General features: G+C 38.6%; 2 protein-coding genes across 2 annotated transcripts in view; both read left to right on the top strand.

The window, feature by feature from the left end:
• The window catches only part of RABGGTB (Rab geranylgeranyltransferase, beta subunit), a 12,181-nt gene extending 3,323 nt beyond the window's left edge, over window positions 1–8,858 (top strand). Inside the window, 12 exon segments of the mRNA XM_010857613.1 lie at window positions 212–442; window positions 1,455–1,495; window positions 1,730–1,837; window positions 2,473–2,670; window positions 3,823–3,928; window positions 4,746–4,798; window positions 4,877–4,987; window positions 5,659–5,784; window positions 7,558–7,579; window positions 7,582–7,613; window positions 7,615–7,707; window positions 8,271–8,858. Of these exon segments, the coding sequence (XP_010855915.1) occupies window positions 212–442; window positions 1,455–1,495; window positions 1,730–1,837; window positions 2,473–2,670; window positions 3,823–3,928; window positions 4,746–4,798; window positions 4,877–4,987; window positions 5,659–5,784; window positions 7,558–7,579; window positions 7,582–7,613; window positions 7,615–7,707; window positions 8,271–8,411 (1,262 nt within the window). The 3' untranslated portion in view covers window positions 8,412–8,858.
• Window positions 8,859–10,553: 1,695 nt separating this feature from the next.
• MSH4 (mutS homolog 4) overlaps window positions 10,554–27,705 on the top strand; it is a 98,151-nt gene continuing 80,999 nt past the window's right edge. Inside the window, exons 1-2 of the mRNA XM_010857610.1 lie at window positions 10,554–11,149; window positions 22,084–22,266. Coding sequence (XP_010855912.1) covers window positions 10,912–11,149; window positions 22,084–22,266 — 421 coding nt within the window. The 5' untranslated portion in view covers window positions 10,554–10,911. The remainder of the gene's footprint in view (window positions 11,150–22,083; window positions 22,267–27,705) is intronic.

Raw genomic sequence — 27,705 nt, 5'->3', positions numbered from 1 at the left:
TACAGCCTTGACATACTCCTTTTCCTATTTGGAACCAGTCTGTTGTTCCATGTCGAGTTCTAACTGTTGTTGCTTCCTGACCTGCATATAGGTTTCTCAAGAGGCAGGTCAGGGTGTCTGGTATTCCCATTTCCTTCAGAATTTTCCAGTTTATTGTGTAGTATTTAGAGAAGCCCTAAATATTCCTTAAAACTGTCTTAAAACTGCGGAGATAAGGAGAGGAGAAAATTGGCGCCAGAGACTTTCGGCGCAGGTAGGGAAGACACCTATGAGCAGTCGGTGGGGGTCCTAGGGCAGCCGCGGAACTGCGGCTTCCTTCAGGCAAGAACGGTGGTCAGCTATGCCGGGGCGGAGAGGGGGCCTGAGGAGCGCTTCTGCGCAGGCGCTTACCTCCTAAATCCGCCCACTGACGAGTTAAGTTCTCTTTTTGCTCTCAGTCATGGTGAGTGTGGATGTGTTTTGTATTGCTGTCTAGATGTGTCCATAGGAGAATAGATAGGGTAATATTTAAGCTCTTTCGTCCCTAGTGGGTTGTTTTCTTAGTGTTGGAGAATGATTGGGTTAAGACACAGGCCTTGGAAGGTATTTTGAGGGCTCATAGACAATGTGAAGTGTTACTCAGCGTTTTCTGCTGATCTCGCGGGTGCGGTTGCGGCCGGACTTCCTGCTATCGGTCGAGACTCAGGGTTCGACTATCTTCTTTCTTAATCCCCTCGCCCCCCACAAAAGCCGGTTAGTTCTTACCTTCCATGTGGCAGGGTATATATGGCTCGAAATCTTTGGAATTGTTAATGGTATGGTTTCGTTCTAGTAAGTTTTAATGGGATATGAAGGAAATTAACTGCTTCATTCTTATTGGTAATGATCTTGAACTACTTAAAATGTAGCCTCAGTCACAAAGATGTAGCTGAGAAATGTGCCGAATTAGAGCAACAACAGTCATCACTCGGGGGCTTCTTGCAAATGCAGAAACTTAAGACTAAAGCCGGAAAAGAATTGTTAGCCTGGTAAATAAGTGTTGGCGTGCATGAAAGGTGCTTTGCTGCTGCTGCTAAGTCGCTTCAGTCGTGTCCGACTCTGTGCGACCCCATAGACGGCAGCCCACCAGGCTCCCCGTCCCTGGGATTCTCCTAGGCAAGAACACTGGAGTGGGTTGCCATTTCCTTCTCCAATGCATGAAAGTGAAAAGTGAAAGTGATGTCGCTCAGTCGTGTCCGACTCTTCGCGACCCCATGGACTGCAGCCTACCAGGCTCCTCCATCCATGGGATTTTCCAGGCAAGAGTACTGGAGTGGGGTGCCATTGCCTTCTCCGAAGGTGCTTTGAAATCGGAGTTTTTAAGATTAATGGAATCTCACTAAAGAACTCAATTGCAAATTATGGGACAGATAGGTTCTGCCACGTGTAAACCGTAAGTTGAAATTTTTGATAGTCTGTTTTACTTAACTGTTCAGCCGAGATGAGGACGGTAGTTTTTTGGGTCGATGATGAGCTGGCATGTATTCTGAATCTAAAGTTGATTGTTACTACTTTAGCTCTAGAATTACTCTGAGACCTGAAGAACACCTGAAACTTTATGAAAGCTTTAGTTCTTTTTAGTCAGCTACTTTTAAACTAGAAAGTTTCTATATGGCAAGATGAAATAAGAGTTCGTATGTATATTGAAATGTATGTTCTGGGGTCAAACATTTAAAAGATAAAAACTTATGAAATCTCTTGTATGTGAAAGGGTACACCGCAGAAAGATGTTACCATTAAGTCAGATGCACCTGACACCCTGTTACTGGAGAAGCATGCTGATTATATTGCATCCTATGGCTCAAAGAAAGATGACTACGTACGTATACTTTTGTGTTGAAAAGTGTTTATTCTGTAAATGTGTCAAATCATTTGGTTAGAATGGTTTGTGTTTCTTAAAAATGGTTTCCAACTCCTGCATACCAGGGACGGATGTCTGTGGTTGAGAAGCCATGGGAGTTAACCTTGATTCTTAGCAGTACTTATGTAGAGGCTTTGGCAGACAGAGTAGATTATCTTCTACCCAGATATGTATGAATTTTGAGACAGCGAATAGATTTCTATTTTTGTAGTTGAGCTAATACTTTCAAGGTCAGTGATGTGTTGGCATGTATTACCTGAGTTTATGGTGATGTGTAATAACACTTAAGCTCTAGAATTACGCTGAGACCTTGAAAAAGTTTTATCTTGAAGAATGTTCCCTGTTTTCATCTCTGGGAACCTTAGGAAAAACAATTAAACAGCTTAATTAGAAGTAAATATTTTCCACTATAGTATAGAAAGAGCTGAATTATTTACCACGTTGGGAAACATCTCTACTAATGAATTCCCATGAATATCTGCAGTTATGGAGTTGTTAGAGCCATATAACAGTATGGGTATTTAGCTTCTGTGTTGAGTATCTTTAAACTGACATCATCAGTTCAGACTGACCCATTAATTTCTGTGCTTTAGGAATATTGCATGTCTGAATATTTGAGAATGAGTGGCATCTATTGGGGTCTGACCGTAATGGATCTCATGGGACAACTACATCGTATGAATAGAGAAGAAATTCTGACGTTTATTAAGTCTTGTCAACACGAGTGTGGTGGAATAAGTGCTAGTATTGGACATGATCCTCATCTTTTGTATACTCTTAGTGCTGTTCAGGTAAATACTAATGAAAATTCTGCAGTCTTGGTAGTGTATTCTGTTACCTAAGTAAGAGAATTGAAAATAGGGATCAGTATCTATGTAAAAAGCTATCCATATCTTTTCAAATGAGATCTGTTTCAAAGCAAGGTCAATGATGTGATGGCATGTATTAGCTGAATCCAAAGTTGATGTAAATTTTAAAATGGCACTGAGACCTTGGACAGTAAAATGTTTATTTTATGTATATGTAAATGTCTGGAACTCACTAAGTGGAAGATTTTTTTTTTTTTTTTTTTTTTTGAGCAAGAAAAATTCTTTTGGTGTTAAGGCACTGAAATCTGATTTATTTATTGTACAGCATGACCTACCCTATCCCAATAGATTTATACCCTATCCCGATAGAAAACATGTCTTACTGATGATACAAAACATTTTTTAAAGCAGGTATAGTATATTCTAAAGATTTGTCACGTGAAACTTTATTCAGAGAACAGTACTTAGCATAATGAATTATATAAACTGCTCAAAGCCTGTGTACAATATGTGTAGAAGCCTCCTTCATTCAGCTTTTTTTGTATTGGTCAGACTTCCTGCATGGCATTTGCTTTCTTACATGGCCTCGCCATTTCCTCCCTTTAGTTTCATCTTCTCATCTAATTTCTGGAAATGCCAGGCTACCTGTGGTTCCCTGCTTTTACTCTGCCATTTCACGACTTTGCTCTTTACTGTGGAGTTGACTTTTTAAAAATTTAAAAAAAAAAAAATTTTTTTTTTCGGCCTTGCTCTGGCTTGTGGAATCTTAGTTCCCTGACCAGAGATTGAACTGGGGTCAAGGCAGTGAAAGCACTGAATCTTAACTGCTGAACCACCAGGGATGTCCGCCTGGAGTTAGCTTTGATTTTGATATTTGTAAAGATTCACAAATAAGGGTTTAAAGTCAGTATAAGTTTCATAAATGAGTCTAAGTGTTAACAGTGGTTAAAGACTTGTTGGTAATACCTATAATTTTACTCTGTAATAGAATTGCATATTTGAGAAAAGTTTTCAAGGTGCATAGACAAAAGGACATGCATGCTTGACAACTTAGAAGGTAGTTGAGAAGAACATCATTAGGACAAACTGACCAGTGGCGAGGTATCTACTTACCATGGTTTGTTTCTATTACAGATACTTACTCTCTATGATAGTATTAATGTTATTGACATAAATAAAGTTGTGGAATATGTTCAGAGTCTACAGAAAGAAGATGGTTCTTTTGCTGGAGATATCTGGGGTAATGTCACTTTAATCCTTGGCACCTAGAATACCAATATAAAAATGTTTTGCTTCGGTGTTTATTACAGTAATAAGCTTGGTTGCAGATTTTAAAGTATAATGAGTTGGGGGCTTTGCTAATAGTTTATAAGGAGATTATAAGTTTTTCATTTTTTCAGGTCCCACTAAGCAGCTGGTCTAACTGGAGTTAATGGTCTGCTGGAAGTTCCAGCATGCACTGTGCTAGTTATAGCAGCATACAGGAGTACTGGAACAGAGAGGGCAAGTCTAAAAGATAAGGTAGGTGAAACTTTTTTCCCCAGTATTTGGTGGCTTTGTAAAGTTTTTTAAAAACTTAATTAGCAAGGGGAAAATAATTAAAAAAAAAAAAAAGCTTTACAAAATTACTGAATATTTGAGTGGAGGGAGGGAGTAGTGTTTTACTTGATAAAACTAGATAATCTCTGTTTAGGGCTGAATACAGTGCAGGCCGGAGAGACCAGCTGCTTCATGGGATGTGAAAATCTACTTATATAATAGGGTAAGTTTATTATCATTCTTAGAAATTAACTAGTTACCTTATCTTTCTGGGCGCTCTGTAAGCAATTAGTTCACTGTACTTTTGAGCCATTTTCTAGTACTTATTTTCCTTAGAAGTAAAGTAAGTGAATATACACTTCAGATGTAGTTTTCCTGCTGGACAGTCGAAGTACATGTTAGGCCTGAACTTTTGAAAATATAACTATGGTAGTTGTACAGAGATTTTTAATTAACTTTATCTAATATGATTAGAAGCCTCTGATAACACATAATGCTTTGGTTTGCTTTATTTTTAGGAGAAATTGATACAAGATTCTCTTTTTGTGCAGTGGCAACTTTGGCACTATTGGTAAGTTTCAAATGTATTGGAAATGATTAACTTTTGATGATTATTCTGGAACTTAATAGGCATGTTTTCTGATTATAGGGGAAGTTGGATGCTATTAATGTGGAAAAGGCAATCGAATTTGTTTTATCATGTATGAACTTTGATGGTGGATTTGGTTGCAGACCAGGTTCTGAATCCCATGCTGGGCAGGTAATTCATTAATCCAAATTAAAATGTAGTATCAGTTTTGAAGGGATAACCAGTATAACTGAAAAATAGCAAGTTAATTTGACTGAATGTAGAAAATAAGAATTGCTTAATTGCTGCGTGAGAAAGGCATTTTTACAGTTGCTGACTTTGAGTCCCCTGTTGGTGAAATCCTTTGGCCCAAATAAACATAAGTAGTTTTGTAATTACCAGAAATATATTTTGATTTTCCATTAGTTTTTATGTGTGGGTGTTAGTCACTCAGTTATGTCCAACTTTTTGCGACCTCATGGACTATAGCCCCCCAGGCTCCTCTGTCCATGGAATTCTCCAGGCAAGAAGACTGGAGTGGGTTGCCATTCTCTTCTCTAATTTTAAGTAAGCAGATAAAAAACATTCTGTATCCCCTATCCTGAACACCTGTTGTAAACTATTGTCAAACAGTTTGCTCTTAGCCATGAAAAAACTGATGGTAGTCTTTCATTGAAGAGTTGGATCCTAGTAGTATGCTTCAGATTTGTTCAAATAACTATGTGATGTTTATGTTTGCGATTTTTACTGTCAGCAAATTTTTAGATAGAAAATGGAGCTTTAATAATTAAAGTAGGTTTTTTTAAATCAGTGTTACTGTTGAAAAACTATTATACACATGTACTTTATGTCTGTAATTTTAGATCTATTGTTGCACAGGATTCTTGGCTATTACTAGTCAGTTGCACCAAGTAAATTCTGATTTACTCGGTTGGTGGCTTTGTGAACGACAGCTTCCATCAGGTGGACTCAATGGAAGGCCAGAGAAGGTATTGTTTTTTAAGATTAATCTTTAAATTTTATAAACTTGAGTGAGGACTGCTTTTTTTTGCCTTTTGTTTTGTAATATTGCTCTTACAAATTGATCGTGAGCTTTTTAATTTTACTATAATACTTTGCAAAATTTAGTTGTATCTTCTAAAAATGCTCTTGGCAAAAGTAAAACAAGAGTTGAAATGCCTATTAATCCTGATGTCCATTTAAAAGACAATCGTGACAAGATTGCCTGGTACTTTTTGATTTTCTTTGACAAATAACTCTGGGCTTTAAAATGTGTTTGTATTCATAGTATAAATTCTTAAAATTTATACTTATTTATAAAATTCTTTCTGAAGGAATCCTTCAGAATTTTATTTATAAAAATCCATCTGAAGGCCTTCTATTTTTCACCTACGTGAAACTTTCTTCTTTAAACTATACTGGGGACTCACAATCGTGCATTATACATATCTGGGAATCAAAGGCCACTATTAACACTTGGATCTTGTACAGAAATCTCCATGCTCACTTACAGATGGGAAAGGATAATGGATTTGCCAAAAGAAAGATTTCTTTTTAAAAACTGGGTTATAGCATTTTCATTTAAAATCTTTATTTTTAAAGAAAAACTCAATTCTGTTTAGCTCTCAACATACTCTAAATTGGGTCTGTAAAGACCAGATAGTAAATATTTTTACCTTTGCCCGATGGGCTTGTTGCACCTATACTGCTGCCCTGAAGAACATTGTTGCCACAGACAATAAAAAATGAATGGGTATGGTTGTATTCCATTAATGGACAAGTATGAATTTCATACTGGTTTTCCTTTCAAAATACTGTTTTTAAAAATCATTTACAAATACTAAAAGGTGTTCTTCGGTTTGGGCCCTTGAGCTAAAATATGATAAAGCCTATTGATGCTTTTATTCTGGATCATTGTATTTTTGTGTAATTTTGCTTTCTTGTTACTTCTGAATAAGTTTAAAAACCACAATTGGTACCTAGTTAAGATCCATTGAAAAATCTGGGCAACTTTTCAATAATTAGGAAATGGGTGAGGGTGGGGATAGCACTTACAATCTAGGACAGCTTTTAATGTTCTTGTGGATCACCCTGGGATCTAGTTGAAATTCAGTGTAAGGTGTGGGGTCTTCTGCATTTAAGTTATGATTTGACGAGCAAGGGTGATTTTATTTTTTTAACCCAAGTTGTATACCTTCTTGGACAGCACTTATGGAAAATGCTGCCCATGGCAGTGAAACGTATATTGCCATAGTTCTTAGAAGCCTTACTACCAGTTTCTTGGAAAAGGAACTGATGTAGGCATTCATTTCATATAGAAATTAAGGTGGATAGATGGTTATCAGTGACTACTGAAACTGAAACATTTAGCATGGTTTTCTGTGGAATCAAGAATCTGCCTGCAATGTAGGCAGCACAGGAGATGTGGTTTCAATTCCTGGCTCAGGAAGATCCCCTAGAGAAGGAAATGGCAATCCACTCTAGTATTCTTTGCCTGAAAATTTCCATGGACAGAGGAGCCTGGTGGGCTACAGTTCATGGGGTTGCAAAGAGTCAGACATGACTGAGCATTTCTGTATACTCATATTCTAGTTCTGTGGAATGAAGCATTTGATCTCTTTCCAATGATTATCTTTTAATTCTAAGCAATTTTTGGATTTCAGTGTTTCAAACACTGCATTGTCAATATATCCCTTGATTCCCCTCTCACCCCAGGTATTTAGAAAATACATTTGTGGCAACTTGTGGCTTTTTCCTCCTAGTTACCAGATGTATGCTATTCATGGTGGGTGTTGGCTTCCCTAAAGATAATTGGAAGGCTTCATTGGATTGATAGAGAAAAACTCCGCAGTTTCATCCTAGCATGTCAAGATGAAGAAACAGGAGGATTTGCAGATAGGCCAGGAGATATGGCAAGTATATTTATGACTGTTAACAGTTAAAATTTTCAGTGTAGTTCTGTTTTACTCTTAAGATTCTAAGGGTTCTAAATTTTTAAAACTAGGAATTGGTGGGGAACAAATAGTATTTTTCAAGTGTTGCTTTGAAGGATGCTTTTAAAATGTCATTTAAAAGTGTACTAAGGTTCTTTTCTGGTGGCTCAGATGGTAAAGAATCTGCCTGCAACGCCTGCAACTGTTCAATCACAGTATTCTTGCTTGGAGAATTCCATGGACAGGAGCCTGGCAGGCTATGGTCCATGGGGGTCTCAGAGATTTGAACATGACTGAGTGACTAACACACACAAAAGAGTGTATAAAAGATCTGAAACACATATACAGTACTTATTCCTAAGACATGACGGTGTGTGCCAAGTCCTCTGTTTAAAAAGTGCAGTTTGAAACCATTATTTCAGAAAATTTTAAGATAATATTTAAATACAGAGTGCAATGGGCTCCAGTATAATCCCTGTTCAAAAGCAGGGTTTTAGAAGTTTTCATTTTGTAATATTCTATAAATTCTTGTTTTTTAATAGGTAGATCCTTTTCATACTCTGTTTGGAATTGCTGGATTGTCACTTTTGGGAGAAGAACAGATTAAACCTGTTAGCCCTGTTTTTTGCATGCCTGAAGAAGTACTTCGGAGAGTGAATGTTCAGCCTGAACTAGTGAGCTAGATTAGATCCCTTGATGGAGAAGTTGGTTAATATAGTTTTTATTGTGTTTTAACATTTCAGTAGTTGAAGTGCTTAACAAACTTAATAACTACCGTGTTAATATTTGTACATGAATTGTGTTAATTTTAATAAATTATATAATTATACATATTGTAAATTAAGATCTTTATTGTATCTTTCCTTCTGGTATGCTGTTGTTACTCTGATTTTTTTTGTTTATCCTTCAGTGTATTTGTTTTCTTGTATGTCTTCATAACAGCAAACTTGAACTCTTTAGCTGATGAAGTCTTGTGTTTTGATTTTCCTGGGTACTCCCTTGATATGTTATATATAACTATAGTTAATGTAGATTGGTCTTTGTCAGTGAGAACGTTACTGATAAAGAGTTCATGAACCACATAGGAATTAAAAGATGAAATAAAAATAAATGGCTGAAATTTGGGAATATTTCATGCTTGTGGTTAATGAGTCGGGTACAGAGTGGGTTAGGTAAATGAAGAGAATTCACTAGGAAGAGGATTGCAATCTGGACTACACTTTACTCACTTTTTAATATTTTATGTCAGAATGTCAAGGGATTGTTGGCATTTTTTTTTCCTGCCCAGTAAGGAAATACAAGCTGATACTTGCCACAGTGTTCTTGTATAACCTGTGTTTTCACAAAGATTAGAGCACACTAATGTTTGTGTTCTTAGTGAAAAAGTATTTTAGTGAGCATTTTTCTTGATGGAAGTTGAGATTTGCTGAAGCAAGTTTGCAATAATAACCCTAAGAGTAAAGAATTTTAAATGTGAATAGTGATGATTTCTCTTAACACATTGAGCAATATCTGCTTTTATATGTTATTGAAATGTCTGGCATTGTTTTTTGACAGTTCACTAAGTTTGGATTGAATTACCAGTGTTTCTGAAAGTTTGGAAACCATTGGATGGAACACAATTTTATTTAAGTGGTATCACTGGAAGTTTTGAGTACTGCAGTCACTGCACGTGGGTGACTGCAGTGGTTTCATATTCTGTATCTGATTTCACAATTGAATGTGAATTCAGTAATGGGACATATAATGGTATCTAGAGTATTTTCTCAATCCCGGTTTCTCTACCATGTTGAATTACTGTGTTTGTATTCAAGAGAATCATGGCATCTGGTTCCATCACATCATGGCAAATAGAGAAACAGTGAGAGACTATTTTTGGGGGCTCCAAAAATCACTGCAGATGGTGACTGCAGCCATGAAATTAAAAGATGCTTACTCCTTGGAAGGAAAGTTATGATCAATCTAGACAGCATATTAAAAAGCAGAGACATTACTTTGCCAACAAAGGTCCATCTAGCCAAAGCTATGGTTTTTCCAGTAGTCATGTGTGGATGTGAGAATTGGATTATAAAGAAAGTTGAGCGCCAAAGAATTGATGTTTTTGAACTGTGATGTTGGAGCAGACTCTTAGAGTCCCTTGAACTGCAAGGAGATCCAACCAGTCCATCCTAAAGGAAATCAGTCCTGAATATTCAATGGAAGGACTGATGCTGAAGCTGAAGCTCCAATATTTTGGCCACTTGATGAGAAGAGCTGACTTATTTGAAAGACCCTGGTGCTGGGAAAGATTGAAGGCAGGAGAAGAGGATGACACAGGATGAGAAGGTTAGATGGCATCACCGACTGAATGGACATGAGTTTGAGTAAACCTAGGAGTTGGTGATGGACAGGGAGGCCTGGCATGCGGCAGTCCATGGGGTCGCCAAAAATCGCACACGACTGAGAGTGAACTGAACTTGGAAATATTAGCACATAATGTCCTGTGATAATGGGGAATAAGGTGTAGTGGGAATAATGAGACTCCCAAGTTGTATTTGGAGGAAGAACTTGCAACATACTCTAGTATTGAAACTTCCATGGAGGGAGGACACTGGCGGGCTACAGTCCATGGGGTCACAAATAGCATGGGGTCAAGACTGAGCACGGACACACAAGTTGGATCGATGATCCTGAATTCCCTTTAGTTGAGGGAGTCTACCTCGCATTATGAAAGTTAGTTGCTCAGTCGTGACCGACTCTTGGCTCCTCTGTCCTTGGGGTTTTCCAGGCAAGAATACTGGAATGGGTTGCCATTCCCTTCTTCAGGGGATCTGGACCCAGGGATTGAACCCAGGTCTCCTGCATTGCAGGAGATTCTTTAGCATTTGAGCCAGAGAAGAGATTAAGCTTGACCTCGCATTAAGCTTGACCAAATTCTGCAGCAATTGACGGGACCGGGACACCTGAGAGTACATTCTCCATTTCTGTCTTTAAATCATTTTAACAAAGGAAGCATTTAATCACCTGTGTGCTCGGTCGCTCACTCCTGCCCAACTTTTTGCGACTCCACGGACTGTGGTCTATCGGGGATAAATGTGGGTGGGCGTGGTAAACGGGCTCTGCGTCTGCGCACTGCGACTCTGCGCGCCGCGCTTTCGTATTTTCCCCGCGAGGCTTTGTCCCACAGCAGAGTTGCTCTGAAAGATGCTGCGGCCTGACATATCACCGACGTTTTCTTCTGTCCCTGCGGCTTCCCCCTGCTTACCAGAGGCTCGGTCCCAGGGTCCCCGCTACAATTTCGGACTCCAGGAGACTCCTCTGAGCCGCCCTTCAGCCCAAGCCGCCTCTGCGTCTTCCCCACCAGGCACGTCTGGAGCGGCGGGTGACCGGAGCGGCAGCAGCAGTCTACCTGGGCACCCGCCCAGCGCCCTGCCGCCTCAAGGCAAGGAGTTGTGTGAACTTCTGGAGGTTCAGGGAACCGTGGTCTCTGGTTACCACAGAAATTTCAGTTGGTGTCTGTTTGGAATTTGGGAATGGAGTGCTCTGCGAATTGAGTGGGTCTGAATTGATTTAAGGGCTGGACTCTCCCTCACGTTCGTTTTCTTACAAGGCCTTGATGGTGGATGGCTCAGTTCTGAGGCAGGCTATATTCATATCCGGGGTACTGTGCCTCCGCCCGCGCCCCATGACAGAGGAATGAATTTGTGCACGAGTTTAGTGATTGGAGTGGTAAACCTCTTGGCTCCTGAACTTAAGCCTCCAAGTCCTTCTAGGGTATCTTGAAAACAGATAAGCTTTGAGAACAGACCAGATTTAACATTTTCTCTAATGGAGGTGAATAATACATTTAGTGTGAAAAATGACCTTTAAGGAGTATTTAACTCGTTTACTTTATAGTCAGTGACTCTCCATGACAAAACCGTCACCTTTTGCCCACACAGCATTGCCACTCACTGGTAAGGTAACAAATGCCAAATCCAGTGTCACTTTTCAGTTCATCTTATGTAAACTTCCCACTGTGTTTAATGTTCTTCACCAGTCTTGTCTTGAACTCACTTAATTTGATTTCCTTGATTCCACTTTTCCGTTTTTCACCTACCTTCCATAGAACTAGGCTTACTTTTGTTAGTTTACAAATTATTGGCTTGTCCTTAGAGGTTTTTTACCTGGCTCCTTCTATCTGATTGTGATTATCACCACAGCCCAGATCTCATCTTTGCCCCTAGATTCTTGTTTCAGACTGTCTTCTGAAGTTTCTAGTAAGGAATCAGTGGACATCCTCAGACTCACTGTATGATTAATTGAATTCATCTCTCTGCAGCTCCTCAACCTGTTTCTCTTATCTCAATCATTGGGTTTTTAAAATCTTTAGGAGACTTCAATGATTCAAATATTCCCTCACTCATAACATCCAAAGTTAACAAGTTCTAGATTTATCTTTTAAATAATTCTGTCCTTTTCTCTGTGCCATTACAGGCCCTTTTAATTTTGTGTCTGAATTATTGCCTCAAACTAATGCTTCTTTCTTCTAAGCTTACTTACAGTGTCACTATAGAGTTATATGGAAAATGAAAATCTTATGTCCCGTGGCATTTCAACCAGTGACTCTATTTGCAGGTTAAAAAATGTACTCTTTAGTAGCATATCCAAGTCCACTTGGGATATGTTTTTAGTTTTTGCAGTCTTATATCTCATCATTTCTTGATAATTACCCTACTTTCTAACTTAACTGACCTACTTGCACTTCCTTCAAGGCAACATACATGTTTATCAGTATAATCCCCTTCTTCATGAAATGTTCTGTCACCTATTTATTTTCAACAATAATAACATCCAGTAATTAATGACTGCTCCTCTGTTCTAGCTTCTTACTTAGCATGTTGTATCTCTGATCCTTACAGTAAATCTGTAAGATAGATTTTTCTTTTGTCCCAATTTAAGAGGGAGCCAAGACCCAAATTGATGATATAGTTACCTTAGGTGCTCAGTGCGTGCTCAGTTGCGTCTGACTCTTTCCGACCCCATGGACTGTAGTCTGCCAGGCTTCTTTGTCCATGGATTTCTCAGGCAGGAATACTGGAGTGTATTGCCATTTCCTGCTCCAGGATATCTTCCTGACCCAGGGTTTGAACCTTTGTCTCCCATATCTGCATTTTAGATTCTTTACCACCTAGCCACCAGGGAGCTGAGTTATCTTAGGAGCTGAGGATAATAATATTCTGTGCTCTCAAAGAACTTATGGTTCAGTAGGGAAGATAGACTTAAAAATCTATAAAACTTTTAAAAGATAATTATTTTTGAGTTATTTACAGATATTGTGCTTAGTAGCTTCAGTCGTATCCAACCCTCTGCGATCCTATGAACCATACCCTGACAGGCTCCTCTGTCCACAGGATTCTCCAGGCAAGAATACTGGAGTGGGTTGTCATTTCCTTCTCCATACAGATATTGAGGTATTTAATAAGTAGGGGAACAAAGTAACTAAAGAAATTTTGCAGAGGAAATTCAACTTGAGGTAGTGTTGAAGAAGAAGATTATGTCAACTGAAGGGAAAGAGGGGAAAAAAAAACTGGAGAAGAAACTTTTATTTCTCTCATAAGAAAGAAAAATATGTGCAAAGGCACAGAAGTATGATATAGCATGTTGTGTTTGTAGACTACAAATAATTTCATTTGGTAGAGCAGTAGGGTGATCTATTTTGTTCCTTCCCGATATAAACTTGGAGTACTTGCAGGTATTTAATCTGGGAGGCAGATAGGTTTTTTTGCCATGCCAAAAACATATCTGGCTTTTGTGATTGGAATAGATGATAGTACTTTTCCCTGATAAATGGAATTTTGTAGGAGAAGCAACTTTTAGAGGGAAAAATGGTGAGTTCTTCTGTGGACATGTTGAGTGTGAAGAACCTTTGGGGTATCCATACATTCATATTGAGGCAATTGAATATATGAATCTAGGGCTAAGAAAGAAGCCTGGGAGAGATATAAATTTGAGGCCAGAGGGGAGAAGGTAAAGAAAATATAGGAAAATAGAGGTGAAGGAAATTGGAGAAAAACTAGGAGAAGTAAGTTTAAGAAGGGGATTAGAGTCTGAAAGTAACCTGAGAACAAGAAGCAGCCCTGTTTGTCTCCAGTCTCTAGTAACTATCTCCTTCCTTAGCTCCTTTAAGCCTAGGGTTAGTAACAGAGCATACTTTGTCTTGATTCTACACATTTCTTTATGATGATATTCTGTCTACCCCTTTGTAAATATTCCCTTTATCAAACACTCTTCAAATTATCCTAGTTTGAATGTGTTATCTCTCTGGAAACTATACAAAAATGTTAGATTTTATCCTATGGTGGATATGAGAGACACTGAGAAATTGTTAGAAAGGGAGACATGGTGAAATTTCTTTTTCAGAAAGATCACTAGTGATGGATGTGAAGAATTGATTAGAGAGGCATCACGTTGAAGGCAAAGAGAATAATTCAAAGACTTTTGAAAAAGGCTGAAGAAGATATGTGCTTAAAATGGGCCAGATAGGAGTGAAGATGGAGAGAAATTTTAGTGAGATATCTATCTATATAATTAGGTTTGGTTACTGATTGGGTGTTTGGATTCATGAAAGAGGAGTTAAGAGTGACTTCTAAGTTGATGACTTGTATGAGGTGCAAGATGCAAGATGCAAGGTGCAAGATGATGTAGTTGACCAACTGGTAGTAAAGAAAGGATAAATTCTGAGAAAAAGTTAATGAGGTAATTCACTTTTAGATATTTAGTAGTTCTGGGAAAATACCTAATGGTTTGTATCCAAAAAGTAGTTTTGGATATTTATATCCAAAAATATAAGGATCTAGAGCCACCCTATCTGTTAGAATTCTCTGTGGATAGATATATTCTATATCTGTGCTAATATAGTAGCCACTAGACAAGTGTGGTTTTTGTGCATTTTAAATGTGGCTAGTGTGACTGAAGAACTGAATTTTAATTTTTATTTAATTTAAATACCACATGTGGCAAGAAGCTCCTATACTGAGCAATGCAGCTATAGACCTAAGAATGGTTTTTGCATTTTTAAAGGGTTGGAAAAGTAAAAGAAGAAATTCATATTATAGTATCCAGAACTAAATATTGGAATATTCACTGGAAGGACTGATGCTGAAGCTCCAATACTTTGGCCACCTGATGCAAAGAACTGACTCACTGGAAAAGACCCAGATGCTGAGAAAGATTGAGGGCAGAAGAAGGGGGCAACAGAGCATGAGATGGTTGGATGGCATCATCGACTCAATGGACATGAGTTTGAGCAAATTCCGGGAGATACTGAAGGACAGGGAACCTTGGTGTGTTACAGTCCATGGGGTTGCAAAGACTTGGACATGACTGAGTGGCTGGACAACAACAAATCCAGAATTAAAGTTTCATTGGAATACACTTATTTATTGTCTTACTTTTTGTCTGTAGCTGTTTCCTGTGATAATGTCAGAACTGAGTAATGGTAATAGACAGTATGACCCACAAAGCCTAAAATATTTAACATCTGGCTCATTATTTAAAAGCTTGCCACCCTATACTTTACAGTGTTGAAGAGGAGTTAGGGCTGTATATGAAGGTTTAAGAGTTGCCAGGAAATAGATATTAATAAAAGCCAAAATAATAGATGAGATGTTCAGAGGAAATGTATAATTTTGATTTGAGAGAGAAAGTAAAGTTGGGAACCATTGGAAGCCAATAGTTAGGAGGCAGATAGAGGAAAAAGGACCTGGCAATGGAAACTAAAAAGAAGTAGTTTAAGGAGAATCAAGATAGAGAGTTGTTATGGAAATCAAGGAGGAGAGGCCAAAAGAGACCCAGGATTTTTTTTTTTTTAAAGAACTCCTAATTTAACTTAAAATCTTTTGCACGGCAAAGGAAAGTATAAAGAGATGAAAAGATAACCCTCAGAGTGGGAGAAAATAATTGCAAATGAAGCAACTGACAAAAGATTAATTTCCAAAACATATGAACAGCTCAATATCAGAAAAACAAAGAACCCAATCAAAAAATGGGCAGAAGACCTAAACAGACCTTTCTCTAAAGAAGAAGTACAGATGGCCAATAAACACATGAAAAGATGGTCAACGTCACATTATTAGAGAAAGGCAAATCAAAACTGCAATGAGGTATCACCTCATACCAATTTGAATGTCCATCATCAACAAATCTATAAACTAGGTATATAAATGCTGGACAGGATGTTCTTGAGAAAAAGGAATCTTCCTGCACTTTTGGTAGGAATGTAAATCGATACAGCCACTATAGAGAACAGTATGGAAATTCCTTAAAAAACTAGGAATAAAGCTACCATATGACCTAGCATTCCTATTACTAGGCACACACCCTGAGAAAACCACAATTCCAGTGTTCATTGTAGCACTGTTTACAGTGGCCTGCACATGGAAGCAACCTAGATGTCCATCAACAGATGAATGGATAGAGAAGATATGGTATTTGCTGGGCCGTGCTTAGTCACTCAGTTGTGTCTGACTTTGTGACCCCATGGACTGTAGCCCACCAGGCTCCTCTGTCCATGGGATTTCTCCAGACAAGAATACTGGAGTGGGTAGCATATCCCTTCTCCAGGGACTCTTCCTGACCCAGGAATCGAACCAGGATCTCCTGCACTGCAGGTGGATTCTTTACCAGCTGAGCTATTAGGGAAGCCCATAGTACACATATACAATGAAATAACACTCAGCCATAAAAAAGAACAAATTTGAGTCAGTTCTAGTGAGGTGGGTGAACCTAGAGCCTGTTATAGAGTGAAGTAAGTCAGAAAGAGAAAAACAAATACTGTATATTAACGCATATATTTGGAATCTATTAATAGAAAAATAGTACTGATGAACCTATCTGCAGGGAATGAATGGAGATGCAGATGTAGAGAACAAACTTGTGGACACAGAAGGGGAAGAATATGGAGGACAAATTGAGAAATTAGCATTTATGTATATACTTTTATCATGTGTAAAATAGATAGCTAGTGGGAAGCTGCTGTATAACACAGGGAGCCTGGCTTGGCCCTCTGTAACAGTGGCTGACTTTATTTTTTGGGGCTCCAAAATCACTACAGATGGTGACTGCAGCTATGAAATTAAAAGACGCTTATTCCTTGGAAGGAAAGTTATGACCAACCTAGACAGCATATTAAAAAGCTGAGACACTACTTTGTCCACAAAGGTCCATCTAGTCAAAGCTATGGTTTTTCCAGTGGTCATGTATGGATATGAAAGTTGGACTATAAAGAAAGCTGAGTGCCAAAGAATTGATGCTTTTGAACTGTGGTGTTGGAGAAGACTCTTGAGAGTCCCTTGGACTGCAAGGAGATCCAACCAGTCCATCCTAAAGCAGATCAGTCCTGGGTGTTCATTGGAAGGACTGATGTTGAAGCTCCAAAATTTTGGCCACCTGATGTGAAGAGCTGACTCATTTGAAAGACCCTGATGCTGGGAAAGATTGAGGGCAGGAGGAGAAGGGGATGACAGAGGATGAGATGGTTAGATGGCATCACGACTCAATGGACATGAGTTCGGTGAACTTTGGGAGTTGGTGATTTACAGGGCGGCGTGGTGTGCTGTGGTTCATGGGGTCACAAAGAGTCAGACACGACTGAGTGACTGAACTGAACAACCTAGAGGAGTGCGATGGGAAAGAAGAGGAAGGCTCTAGAAGGAGGGGATATATGGATATCATTATATATGTATAATGATGGCTGATTTGAATTGTAAGGTAAAAACCAACTCAACATTGTAAAGCAAGTATCCTCCAATTAAAAAACATACACTTATTGGAATCCCTGGTGGCCCACTATGCAGTGGATAGGAATCCGCCTGCAGCAATCCCTCCCTCTTCCTGGAAGATTCCACGTGCCAAGGGGCAGCTAAGCCCATATGTCAGTTACAGAGCCTGAGCTCTAGAGGCTGTGCACCCACAACTACTGAGCCTGTGTGCCTAGAGCCAGTGCATCACAAAAAGAGAAGCCACTGCAGTGAGAAGCCCATGCATTGCCACAAAGAGTAGCCCCTGTTCTAGTAGCCCCTGCTTGCTGCAATGGAAGAAAGCCTGCGCAAAGCAACAAAGACCTCACACAGCCAAAAATACATAAATAAATAAAAATGAACTTAAAAAAAATAATGTCTATGTGCCCACAACATTGTAAATCAACTGTACTTCAATGAAAAAAAAAAGAAAACAAATCTATGTGCCTAGACACTATGCTAGACTGTTTATGTACATTCTGTCATATTTTATGACAACCCTATAAAAAAAGTACTATCTTCACCATATTAACAAATTGGTGAAAACCATATGATCTCAATAGATGCAGAAAAAGCCTTTGACAAAATTCAGCACCCATTTATGATTAAAACTCTTCAAAAAATGCACAGAGAAGGAACCTACCTCAACATAGTAAAGACCAAATATGATAAGCCTATGGCAAACATTCTCAGTGGTGAAAAGTTGAAAGCATTCTTTCTAAGATCAGGAACAAGACAAGGGGGTCCACTTTCTCCACTACTATTCAACATAAGTTCTGGAAGTCCTAGCTACAGCAGTCAGAGAAGAAAAAAAATAAAAGGAATCCAGATTGGAAAAGAAGTAAAGCTCTCACTGTTTGCAGATGACATGATACTGTACATAGAAAACCCTAAAGATAGTATCAGAAAATTACTAGAGCTAATCAGTGAAATATAGCAAAGTTGCAGGATACAAAATCAATACACAGAAATCACTTGCATTTCTGTATACTAGCAATGAAAAATGAGAAATAGAAATTAAGGAATCAATCCCCTTCACCTTTGCAACAAAAAAAATTAAATATGTAGGCATAAACTTACCTAAGGAGACAAAAGAACTGTACACAAAATTATAAGATACTAATGTAAGAAATCAAAGACAACATAAACAGAAGGAGAGATATTCTGTGTTCCTGGGTAAGAAGAATGGATATTGTGAAAATGTCTATACTACCAAATGCAATCTACAGATTCAATGCAATCCCTATCAAATTACCAATGGCATTTTTCACAGAACTAGAACAAAACATTTCACAATTCATATGGAAACACAAAAGACCCCGAATAACCAAAGCAGTCTTGAGAAAGAAGAGTGGAGCTGGAAGAATCAACCTTCCTGACTTCAGATTATACTACAAAGCCACAATCATCAAGACATTCTGGTACTGGCACAAAAGCAGAAATATAGACCAATAAAACAAGATAGAAAGCCCAGAAATAAACCCATGCACCTATGGGTACCTTATTTTTGACAAAGGAGGCAAGAATATACAATGGGGCAAAGACAGCCTTTTCAAAAAATGGTGCGGGAAAAACTGGACAGCTACATGTAAAAGAATGAAATTAGGACACTTCTTAACAGCAAAACACAAAGATAAAATCAAAATGAGTTAAACGCCTAAATGTAAGACCAGAAACAATAAAACTCTTAGAGGAAAACATAGGCAGAACACTTGATGACGTAAATCAAAGCAAGATCCTCTGTGACCCACCTCCTAGAGTAATGGAAATAAAAACAAAAGTAAACAAGTGGAACCTGATTAAACTTAGAAGCTTTTGCACAGCAAAGGAAACTATAAGCAAGGTGAAAAGACAACCCTCAGAATGGGAATAGCAAGAGAAGATAATAGCAAATGAAACAACTGACAGAGGATTAATTTCCAAAATATACAAGTAGCTCATACAACTCAATACTAGAAAAACAAACAACCCAATCAAAAAGTGGGAAAAAGACCTAAACAGACATTTCTCCAAGAAGACATACAGATGGCTAACAAACACATGAAAAGATGTTCAACATTGATCATTTTTAGAGAAATGCAAATCAAAACTAAAATGAGATATCATGTCACACTGGTCAGAATAGCCATCATCAAAAAGTCTACAAACAAATGCTGAGGGGGTGTGGAGAAAAGGGAACACTCTTGCACTGTTGGTGGGAATGTAAATTGATAAGTCACTATGGAAGACAGTATGGAGATTCCTTAAAAAACAAGGAATAAAACCACCATATGACCCAGCAATCCCACTCCTAGGCATATACCCTGTTCAGTTCAGTTCAGTCACTCAGTTGTGTCCGTCTCTTTGCGACCCCATGAACTGCAGCATGCCAGGCCTCCCTGTCCATCACCAACTCCTGGAGTTTACTCAAACTCATGTCCATTGAGTCGGTGACGCCAACCATCTCATCCTCTGTCATCTCCTTCTCCTCCTGCCCTCAATCTTTCCCAGCATCAGAGTCTTTTCTAGTGAGTCAGTTCTTCGCATTGGGTGGCCAAAGTATTAGAGTTTCAGCTTCAGCATCAGTCCTTCCAATGAATATTTAGGGCTGATTTCCTTTAGGATGGACTGGTTGGATCTCCTTGCAGTCCAAGGAACTCTCAAGAGCCTTCTCCAATGCCACAGTTCAATAGCATCAATTCTTCAGTGCTCAGCTTTCTTATATAGTCCAACTCTCACATCCATACATGACTACTGGAAAAATTATAGCCTTGACTAGACGGACTTTTGTTGGCAAGGAAATGTCTGCTTTTTAATATGCTGTCTAGGTTGGTCATAACTTTCCTTCCAAGGAGTAAGTGTCTTTTAATTGCATGGTGGCAATCACCATTTGCAGTGATTTTGGAGCCCCCCAAAATGAGGTCTGCCACTGTTTTCACTGTTTCCCCATCTATTTGCCATGAAGTGATGGGACCGGATGCCATGATCTTTGTTTTCTGAATGTTGAGCTTTAAGCCAACTTTTCCACTCTCCTCTTTCACTCTCATCAAGAGGCTGTTTAGTTCTTCTTTGCTTTCTGCCATAAGGATGGTGTCATCTGCATATCTGAGGTTATTGATGTTTCTCCTGGCAATCTTGATTCCAGCTTGTGCTTCCTCCAGCCCAGCATGTCTCATAATGTACTCTGCATAGAAGTTAAATAAGCAGAGTGACAACATACACCCTTGATGTATTCCTTTTCCTATTTGGAACCAGTCTGTTGTTCCATGTCCAGCTTGAACTGTTGCTTCCTGACCTGCATACAGGTTTGTCAAGAGGCAGGTCAGGTGGTCTGGTATTCCCATCTCTTTCAGAATTTTCCACAGTTTATTGTGATCCACACAGTCAAAGGCTTTGGCATAGTCAATAAAGCAGAAATAGATGCTTTTCTGGAACTCTTTTGCTTTTTTGATGATCCAGTGGATATTGGCAATTTGATATCTGGTTCTTCTGCCTTTTCTAAAACCAGCTTGAATATCTGGAAGTTCACGGTTCATGTATTGTTGAAGTCTGGCTTGGAGAATTTTGAGCATTACTTTACTAGCATATATCCTGAGGAAACCAAAATTGAAAAAGACATATGTATCCCATTGTTCATTTTCTGCACTATTTATAATAGCTAGAACATGGAAGCAACCTAGATATCCATCAACAGATAAATGGATAAAGAAGTTGTGGTACATATATACAATGGAATATTACTCAACCATAGAAAGGAATGCATTTGAGTCAGTTCTAATGAGGTAGATGAACCTAGAACCTATTATATAGAGTGAGGTAAGTCAGAAAAAGAAAGATAAATATCGTATTCTAACACATATATATGGAATCTAGAAAAATGGTACTGAAGAATTTATTTACAGGGCAACAATGGAGAAACAGATACAGAGAATAGACTTAAGGACATGGGGAGAGGGGAAGAGAGGGTGAGATGTATGGAAAGAGTAACATGGAAACTTTACATTAGCATATGTAAAATAGCCAACGGCAATTTGCTGTATGTCTCAGGAAACTCAAACAGGGGCTCTGTATCAACTTAGAGGGGTGGGGTGGGGAGGGAGATGGAAGGGAGGTTCAAAAGGGCGGGGATATATGTATTCCTATGGCTGATTCATGTTGAGGTTTGACAGAAAACAACAAAATTCTGTAAAGCAATTAGCCTTCAATAAAAAATAAATAAAAAAAGAAGGTAGTATCTTATACCAATAGGTAAGTAACTAAACAAGGAACTGAACCCAGGTAAGCCTAAACTCTCTTTATACCAGTTGCCTGGGAGGAGAGAGTTTCTATGAAGAAGTCAACAGAGGAAAAGAAGTATAATAACTATACAAAGGTGTATTTGAAGCTTAGAAGGTAGTTTGTAATTATCAAGAGTAATCTCAGTGAGCTTGCATAAGAAAAAGCTATATTAGTGAACACTTTTCATTATATTTTAGTACGATGTTATTTATGTTAACTTTGTCATAATTTGTTATATTAAAAATCATTATCAGGTGAAGTTTTTTAATGATTATAGAGATTTTATACCACATTGCATAATTCTGAACTTTAAACTGATATTAAATTTTTTTGAATTTAGGTTCATACTTTAGAAACAAAAGATCTTTTGCAGAAAACACACATGCATCAAATGTTACGCTTGGTACAAGCTCATCCTCTGCACGAGATAGTAATTATCCTCAAATACTAAAATCTCCATTATGTGCTGGAAATCCCCAGAGATCAGGTTATAAAAGTTGGACACCACAAATGGGATATTCAGGTAAAGTAAGTGGAATATTGACTTAATTGATCTTTGAAACTTTTAAAGTTTTATAAATTATATATTAGGGTAATTAAGGTAATATGAAATCATTTGAAGCTAATATGGAAGACAATAATAACTATGTCAATTTAGCCATATCTACAATTTGATGCTAGATTAATAACACTACATAGTTTGTGATATTGTTTGCTTAAAAATGCAGGTCTAAGTTTTCATCATTCTGACAAAAAAAGATACTAGAAAGAGAAAGCCCTTCCTTTTATACATATTTGCTTAAATCTAAAGTTGGTCCTGTAATACTATTGAGTGTTTTTTAATATTTAAATTTTAGTATTTATCTAGATTTAGATTTTCTTGAGGGGAAAATGGGTGAAGTAGGTCTATATGTGTAAGTATCATTTAGTTAAAGGTATATGGCTATATAATACAGGGAGCCCAACCCTGAGCTCTGTGACAACCTAAAGGGGTGGGATAGGGGGTTGGATGGGAGGGAGACTCAAGAGAAAGGGGTATACGTATACTTATGGCCAATTTTAGTTGTTGTATGGCAGAAAGCAACACAACATTGATTAAAATTAAAAAATAAAAATTAAAAATTAAAAACAAAATTTAAAAAGGTATATGAATGTATAGATTTACAAAATAATGACAAATTATTTTTCTAAGTGATTTTACTAATGTGTACTCTTACTGGCAATGTATGAGAGTTCTTGTTGATCTATATCCTACCCAGCATGTGGTACTGTCAGACTCCTTAACATTTAACAGTCAAGCAGTTGTAAAATTCCCTGATAGCTCAGTTGGTAAAGAATCCACCTGTAATGCAGGAGACCCTGGTTCGATTCCTGAGTCGGGAAGATCCCCTGGAGAAGGGATAGGCTACCCACTCCAGTATTCTTGGGCTTTCCTGGTGGCTCAGCTGGTAAAGAATCTGCCTGCAATGTGGGAGACCTGGGTTTGATCCCCTAGGTTGAGAAGACCCCCTGGAGAAGGGAAAGGCTACCCACTCCAGTATTCTGGCCTGGAGAATTCCATGAACTGTATGTTCAGTGGGGGTCACAAAGAGTCAGATACGACTGAGCAGCTTTCACTTTCACCTAAGTGTAGTCTGAATTAGCATTTTCCTGGTTATAAATGAGGTTGATTATTTTTCTTAAAATGTGTATCTTCTTTGCTGGACTATAAACTCTATGAAGACAGAGACTGTAGCAGTTAAAATCCAATCTGAAGTAAAACTATACAATGATTTAAACAGGAAAGATTTAATATAAAGAATTATTAAACTGTGATGGAAAAATAACTATAGGATATAAGAAAACTCTGTGAGGTATCCTAGGGCTGAGGGGGCTCCTAAGAGATCACACTTGGAAGTGGCCCTCGTCTAGGTCCCATTTCCAAGGTTGGAGTGCAGGTCTCTTTGTAGAATGTGAATACTGAATGGCAGTTTCAGTAGTGCCTGCAGATTTGCCAGGTCAGAGCTGGTCTGCTGTCCAGGGCGAACAGGAGGCAGTTGGGGTGGGTGAACTATAGCTGGTGGCTAGCTGTGTAATGAGAGTGGGCTCTGGTGTGGGTTGGAGGCTTGGAGTACACAGTCTCCCCATTGGGAGGGTTGACATCAAGAGGACTGTGGGAGGCAGACTTGAGGAAAGAATGAAAGAGCCAAGGGAATTAGTATGGGCAGGAGGCCTGGAATGCAGGATGTGTATTCAGAGGGCTGAGGGAAGGTTGTCACTATGCCATGCTGTAGCTGTGTGATCACCAGACTACAGCACATTCTGGATGTGTAACTGGGCGCATCACCACCAGATGTCCTCATATCTACACTGCTGACCCACCATACTGTAGTGGAAACTGCAGGAGAGCCCGTCATCCTGCAAGGTCCCTCCAGTGCCCTCAATTGAGAAAACTTAACATTATGCACACTTTAAGGAGAAATACTTACAGCGGTTCTGTCCATTATTGCTGAACTTATATTGAAGTGTGAATTTGAAGCTGAGCGATAATAAATTGATAGCTGCCATAACTCCTTTGGCTATAGAGCTTCTGTATATGTCATTCTACACACATCTGGATTTTTTTGATAACAACAAAATGACTTTATGTTTCTACCTAACAGGATGTATACATCTATACTTACAAGTGAGGGGGTTCTCACTCTTTTCCGAAATGAGAAAATTCATAGTCCCAACAGTCATTGCATATTAATTATCTTAAATTCAGTCATGGTCCCACAGAATATTCTGTTACTTGAAGACTAAACCTCCATTAAGTTGTGAATAAACTTTTTAAAATTGAAAAGAGAGAAAAAAATGGTTAGTTTGTACCAATAAACATGCATATAACAAAGCATAGAGATAACATCCAAAGCTACTGGTGTTTTTATTTCTGTAATTGGTCATGATGTTATAGTTGAGATATTTGGTTTTCTTCTTTCACTACCCATTTTGAATTTCCCTAACTTGGAGCAGTAAGGCTGGAATTACCCAGACCTTCATTCCTGAAGGGTCTGAGTCCTTAGTCATTCTGCCATTTTTGCTTGCCATAGTTTTCCATTCACCTTTACTATTGGAAATACGAAGATTTCCCTGGTGGCTCAGATGGTAGAGTGTCTGCCTACAATGTGGGAGACCCAGGTTCGATCCCTGGGTTGAGAAGATCCCCTGGAGAAGGAAATAGCAACCCACTGCAGTACTCTTGCCTGGAAAATCCCATGGATGGAGGAGCCTGGTAGGCTACAGTCTGGAGTCACAGAGTCGGACATGACTGAGCGACTTCACTTTCACTTTCAAGGGGTGCCTTAGCAAATCCCTGGGGTTCCATTCATAGTCTACTTTGCCTCCTTTGTGTATAGCAGCATAATATCCCCTTGGCAATTAGGATTGACCACACCATTCATAGATAACTCCCCTTTTTTCTTATTGTTTCAGTAGCATAAATAAGGAGCCTAAAATGGACATGTGGTGATTTCATCTTCCAATTCAGTAGAATCATTGTTAGGTTACCTGGTGGAGCCAGTAACCATATGGAGATTAAGATCTCAAAACCAACAGAGCTCAACATTACCAGAATGGGATACAAAAATTCTTTTGGTGGGTTGGAAGGCATAATAGAGAGAGTAGCCACCCCTACATTCTCACATTGATTCTTGGACCTGTGTATTCTAGTTATGAGGAATACAGCATCTATGATTCCAAATATAAACTGCATCCTGTAAGAGAGAATCCCATTTTTCAGGGTGTTGCCTCCCAATTGGCATTGAGTCTTTAGTAAGTTTTTCTGCCTTTAGATTAATCAACTGTATACACAGTTGATTCAATGGGCTGTAGCCCATTGATACATTTTTTTCTTTTCCTGTGAAGTGAGTTCCTTGATCAGATGCAATACTGTACGAAATGCCTTGATGGTGGATAAGGCATTCTGTGAGTTCATAGATGATGACACTGGCAGAGGCATTGTGGACCATTTCAAAATACAGAAAACAAATGGATTTTTAAGTGATGTTCAATTTTGATAGTAATTTAAAAAAATAAATATTTAAGCCTCAGTTCATTAAAGCAGATGATAATAATAATACCAAAAATAACAATACATTGCAGGAACTAGTAATGGTAAGGATTCAGTAAGATTGGTTTTTCTCATATACTGGTGATAGAATTAAAAGTCGGTACAATTATGAAAAGAAATTTGGCATATACGTGACATCCTTTAAAAGTTTTCTTTTGTTCCATCCAGAAGTAATTTGACTTCTAAGGAGCCAATTTAGAAGTAATATGAGACCCAGAAAAAAGCTTTATGTACTATGATGTTCATTTTAGTATTACTTATATCAGAGAGGTAACAGTGCAAATTTTTTTTTAAGTTTAAGGGAGATGTCTTCTGAGTGAACTGGATTTCCAAGTACTGAAACTTGATATATAGTTTCCAATTAAAAAATGAAAAGATTGTATTTGATTGCAGAACTTAAACTGACTTCTGTAGATCTAATATAAACTCAATCACCAAGAATAACAAAGCCTTCATGGCAAAAAAGGTTCTGAGATTTAGACACATAGATTTTTAAATGAACTCTTAAGTCTACTACTGACTAAGATAGCATAAATGTGTAAATAATTTTGTAAGTGTTATAATAGAAGAATAGAAAAGAAAAAAGGATTGTAGATTAGAGAGGGAAAGGAGGGAAAAAAAGGTATATTGAAAGGTTTAAAGGGAATAAAATATGATTTTGCTTCTTTGAAAAAAAATCTTAGATATATGTAGTTCAGTTCAGTTCAGTTCAGTCGCTCAGTCGTGTCCGACTCTTTGTGACCCCATGAATCGCAGCACACCAGGCCTCCCTGTCCATCACCAACTCCCGGAGTTCACTCAAACTCATGTCCATCGAGTCAGTGATGCCATCCAGCCATCTCATCCTCTGTCATCCCCTTCTCCTCCTGCCCCCAATCCCTCCCAGCATCAGGGTCTTTTCCAATGAGTCAGCTCTTCGCATGAGGTGGCCAAAGTACTGGAGTTTCAGCTTCAGCATCAGTCCTTCCAATGAACACCCAGGACCGATCTCCTTTAGGATGGACTGGTTGGATCTCCTTGCAGTCCAAGGGACTCTCAAGAGTCTTCTCCAACACCACAGTTCAAAAGCATCAATTCTTCGGTGCTCAGCTTTCTTCACAGTCCAACTCTCACATCGATACATGACCACAGGAAAAACCATAGCCTTGACTAGACGAACCTTTGTTGGCAAGGTAATATCTCTGCTTTTGAATATGCTATCTAGGTTGGTTGTAACTTTCCTTCCAAGGAGTAAGCGTCTTTTAATTTCATGGCTGCAGTCACCATCTGCAGTGATTTTGGAGCCCCCCCCAAAATAAAGTCTGACACTGTTTCCACTGTTTCCCCATCTATTTCCCATGAAGTGATGGGACCAGATGCCACGATCTTAGTTTTCTGAATGTTGAGCTTTAAGCCAACTTTTTCCCTCTCCTCTTTCACTTTCATCAAGGGGCTTTTTAGTTCCTCTTCACTTTCTGCCATAAGGGTGGTGTCATCTACATATCTGAGGTGATTGATATTTCTCCCAGCAATCTTGATTCCACCTTGTGCTTCCTCCAGTCCAGCATGTCTGATGATGTACTCTGCATAGAAGTTAAATAAGCAGGTGAGAATGTACAGCCTTGACGTACTCCTTTTCCTATTTGGAACCATGTTGTTCCATGTCCAGTTCGAACTGTTGCTTCCTGGCCTGCATACAGGTTTCTCAAGAGGCAGGTCAGGTGGTCTGGTATTCCCATCTTTCAGAATTTTCCACAGTTTATTGTGATCCACACAGTCAAAGGTGTTGGCATAGTCAATAAAGCAGAAATAGATGTTTTTCTGAAACTCTCTTGCTTTTTCGATGATCCAGCAGATGTTGGCAATTTGATCTCTGGTTCCTCTGCCTTTTCT

The sequence above is a fragment of the Bison bison genome, unplaced genomic scaffold, assembly GCF_000754665.1.
Source record: "Bison bison bison isolate TAMUID 2011002044 unplaced genomic scaffold, Bison_UMD1.0 scf7180017864382, whole genome shotgun sequence".
Taxonomy (NCBI): domain Eukaryota; kingdom Metazoa; phylum Chordata; class Mammalia; order Artiodactyla; family Bovidae; genus Bison; species Bison bison.
This window is presented reverse-complemented; position numbering and strand designations above follow the sequence as displayed.